The sequence below is a fragment of the Arachis ipaensis genome, chromosome B2, assembly GCF_059453495.1.
Source record: "Arachis ipaensis isolate K30076 ecotype BB chromosome B2, ASM5945349v1, whole genome shotgun sequence".
Lineage (NCBI taxonomy): Eukaryota > Viridiplantae > Streptophyta > Magnoliopsida > Fabales > Fabaceae > Arachis > Arachis ipaensis.
The window spans coordinates 28,504,159-28,507,921 of NC_142437.1; the positions used below are offsets into that span (position 1 = coordinate 28,504,159).

The following is a 3,763-nucleotide window of genomic DNA, read 5'->3' on the forward strand; positions in this document are numbered from 1 at the left end:
ATGGTATTTAAGTCAAAGTCTGAATTTATGCAAGCCACTAGGGATTACACAATTCAGTGGGGTAGAAATATTTCATTCGTCAAGAATGATAAAGTTAGAGTTAGAGCTGTTTATAAGAGTGATGATTGTCCATGGGTTGTATACTGTGCATGTAACAAACTAGACAGGTCTTGGCAAATTAAAACTCTGGTTGATAATCACACATGTTCTAGGAGGAGGAAGAATAGAGCTGCCACCCAAACATGGACACTTAATAAATTAGTCCCTAAGCTTAGGAAACATCCCACTATGAAGCACCGAGAGGTTTATGACTAGTTTGTTAGAAAGTGTAACGTGTATTTGAACAGCACGTGTATACTAGAGCCTTGAAAGCTGCTAAGAAGGTCGTTGAGGGAGATGAAATAGCACAGTACGGGTTAGTGTGGGACTATGCTAATGAACTACTGACTAGCAATCCCGGATCCACAATTCAAGTTGGTGTCATCCCCATGCCCGAGAGCCCTCCCCTGTTTGAACGATTCTATGTCTGTCTCGATGCTTGTAAGAGGGGGTTTAAGGCAGGTTGTAGACCTTTGATAGGACTGGATGGAACATTTCTGAAGACATTACATGGGGGGCAAATCCTTACAGCATGTGGACAGGATGCTAACAATCATATCTTTGTGATTGCTTATGCTATTGTAAGTGCGGAAAATAAGGATAACTGGCAGTGGTTCCTGGAACTACTGCACAAGGATCTGGGAGACTACAAGAAGAACAAATGGTGCTTCATCTCGGACATGCAGAAGGTAAGGATGATATTGACATGATTTATGGCATTCTGAGTATCGATTTGATTTAATGAATATCTTTTGAGGGACTATTTTAATTTAATTAATATCTTTTGAGGACAATATTGACTGATAATCTTTTCGTGTTTTATTAACAATGCAGGGTTTAATTCCTGTCGTTCAGGAGGTGTTTCCAAGGGTCCATCATCGCTTCTGCGTGTGGCATCTGTGGCGCAATTTCTCAAAACAATGGTCAAGCACTGAGTTAAAAGATATGGTGTGAGAATGTGCAAGGTCCAAGACCACTAATAAATTTAATAGAAATATGAACAGAGTTAAGTTGATAACTCAGAAAGCTTGGGAGTATCTAGACAAGTGGCCGAAAGATGCATGGACTAAGGCGTATTTCAGTGAGGTTCCTAAGGTGGATAACATATGCAACAACGCTTGTGAGTCATTCAATGCCAAAATCAAGCACGAAAGGAGCAGACCCATCCTGACCTTAGCTGAGGAAGTTAGAAGGATCATAATGAAGAGCATGATTGACAACAGGAAGAAGTTACAGAACTATCAAGAAATTCTGCCTCCGGTTCAGCAGAGTAGACTTGAAGCAATGACAACCTTGTCTAGCCATTGGGCTCCTCAGTGGTGTGGAGATGAAAAGGAAGAGTTGTACGAAGTGCATGGCTGGCCAACCAATATGGTTGTTGACCTGGGAAAGCGCACCTACACTTGTAGGTTCTGGCAACTAACAGGTAACAATTTCAACATTTAGATAAGTTTCATTCATTTGTGTTATTTGGTTTACTTAACAACATAATTTACCTTCTATAGGAATGTCGTGTATGCATGCAATATCTTCCATACATGATAAGAATGAAAAAAGGGCTGAGGAGTACTGCCATGACTGGTTGAAGATGGATGCCTATAGGAGGACTTACTGTTTCAATGTCAATCCGGTAAAAGGACAGGATCTATGGAAAAAATACCACATCCTGCACCTGTCCCACCCCCATTTAAACAGAAACCTGGAAGACCGACAAAAAAAAAAGAAGAAGAGAGAAGGATGAACAGCCAACTGGGTCAAAGACAAAGATGAAAAGAAAGTACAACCCAATCAGATGCATGTTCTGTGGTAAGGTTGGCCACAACAAAAGAAGCTGTGCAAAGAAGAAAGCTTTTGATGCTGAGGAAAATGCTAGGTAGATGCAGCTGCAACTGGCAGTTACTGCTCCTACTGCAGATGGAGCTGACCCTGAGGTGAATGATGTCCCTCTAGAACCTGATACTACTCCAGAAGCAATAACACCTCTGCCTTCACTTCCAGCACCGATCCAACCCCCTACAGAGATTGACATCAGCCAATCTGAGAGCATTCCACCAACCCAAGCTACACCCCAGGTATAATCACTGCTGCAGTCTAAAAGCTACACCTTTGTTTTATAAACTAACAGCTGCTTTTGATATTGGCTTATGTAGGATGAAGTTGCATCCAGGCCACCTAAATTACAGGTGATTAAAGCGAAAGCAAGAGCTAGATCCTCCCCTACACCTACTGCATCTGCACCAGTGGCAATCTCGGCTGAGACCATCAAAGGAACAAATTCTGCGACTGCTAAGAAGCTGGCCAACTTTATGACTTTTGTGCCCACTCCAGGCTTCAAGCACCCTAGGAAGAATGATAAACCACATTGATGACAAAGAAATGTTTTCGGGCTGCTTTAGTTTTTTTGTATAGGGCAAATGAAGTAACATTTTATGGTTATTGTAATCTGATACTTGTGATAGCCCTTCCTTTTGGTGTAGCCTTCATTTTTAAGATTGGATACCTTATGAATTGTGGTACTTATCTTGCAGACAATGTGACTATTAGCCTTGAATGGCAGCACAATGCTATGACTACTTACTTTGATTACTTATCTTGTTTATGGCTTAATCTTATAGCAACAGTGATATTGATTAGTTTGCAATATTCCACAATGCCAGTAATTGAGACTTTGGAGTTAACCTTAAACAGCACTAATCAAACATCTATTCTCATTCAATCAATCCAAATCAATACACCATTATATTTCAACAGAATTTTATCTACTTACAAGTACATATCAAACAGCAAATGCTCACATTAATCACAACTATCACAAACATGAAAATTACTCACAGTTTCAAATATCTATCTTTAGCTTCCAAGCTCTACCCAATCTCCATGCCTCCTTCACCCTCCATTCATCATACTCACTTTCAACCTGCAATTCAGTTCTGAAATCTTCCTTAGCACCACCTTCAACCACTGCTTCACAGTCATCAGCATCAACTCACTTAAAGAAACTACATTGACTGCCCTTCTGTAAATTAAAAAATCAGAGAAGAATACAATGAATCACACCCAACAACACAGAAGAAGATGGAAAAATTTTAACATTTTCAAAACAACTTACTCGGTACCTTGAACATGCATAGAATAATCTGTCTGGGTTCTCTGTTGTCCCAGATTTTTTTATCATAGCCTTCAACCCACAGAAACATGCTTCCTCGTGAGTCTTCCTCCTCATTCGCATTGAAACACTGGAACTGTTACTCTCGTGTGACCGAAGAGATACCCCACCACTAAGACATCCATTTCCCGTCTCCATCCTCCCAGCGACTGATAAACCACTATTTCATGGTTTATCTTGTGCTCAATTGAGTGGTTTTTATCAACTCTTTACCTACTTATTCATACTATTTGCATGGTTTTACATTTGCCTTCCTAATTATGTGCTTTGATTGAAAACATGGTTCTTTGGCCTTAAGTTTCCTATGTTTAATCCTCTCTTATTACCATTAGATGCCTTGATATGTGTGTTAAGTGATTTCAGAGATTATAGGGCAAGAATGGCTCAGAGGATAGAAAGGAAGCATGCAAAAGTGGAAGGAACACAAGAAGTTGGAGAAATTGCTAAGTTGTCCAGCCTGACCTCTTCGCACTCAAACGGCTATAACTTTTGCTACAA

General features: G+C 40.2%; 1 protein-coding gene across 1 annotated transcript; it reads left to right on the plus strand.

Moving 5' to 3' along the window:
* Positions 1-1,053, plus strand: LOC107627073 (uncharacterized). Its single transcript, XM_016329942.2, has 3 exons — positions 1-303; positions 348-788; positions 934-1,053. Exons 1-3 carry the CDS (start codon positions 1-3, stop codon positions 1,051-1,053), a joined length of 864 nt encoding a protein of 287 aa, XP_016185428.2.
* Positions 1,054-3,763: the final 2,710 nt, after the last annotated feature.

Bases quoted from the DNA above. Each gene is read 5' to 3' on its own strand.
- LOC107627073 (XM_016329942.2), top strand. From the start codon at position 1: ATGGTATTTAAGTCAAAGTCTGAATTTATGCAAGCCACTAGGGATTAC. The intron at 304-347 runs GTTTATGACTAG...GTATTTGAACAG, and splicing joins CCACTATGAAGCACCGAGAG to CACGTGTATACTAGAGCCTT. The intron at 789-933 runs GTAAGGATGATA...TTAACAATGCAG, and splicing joins TCATCTCGGACATGCAGAAG to GGTTTAATTCCTGTCGTTCA.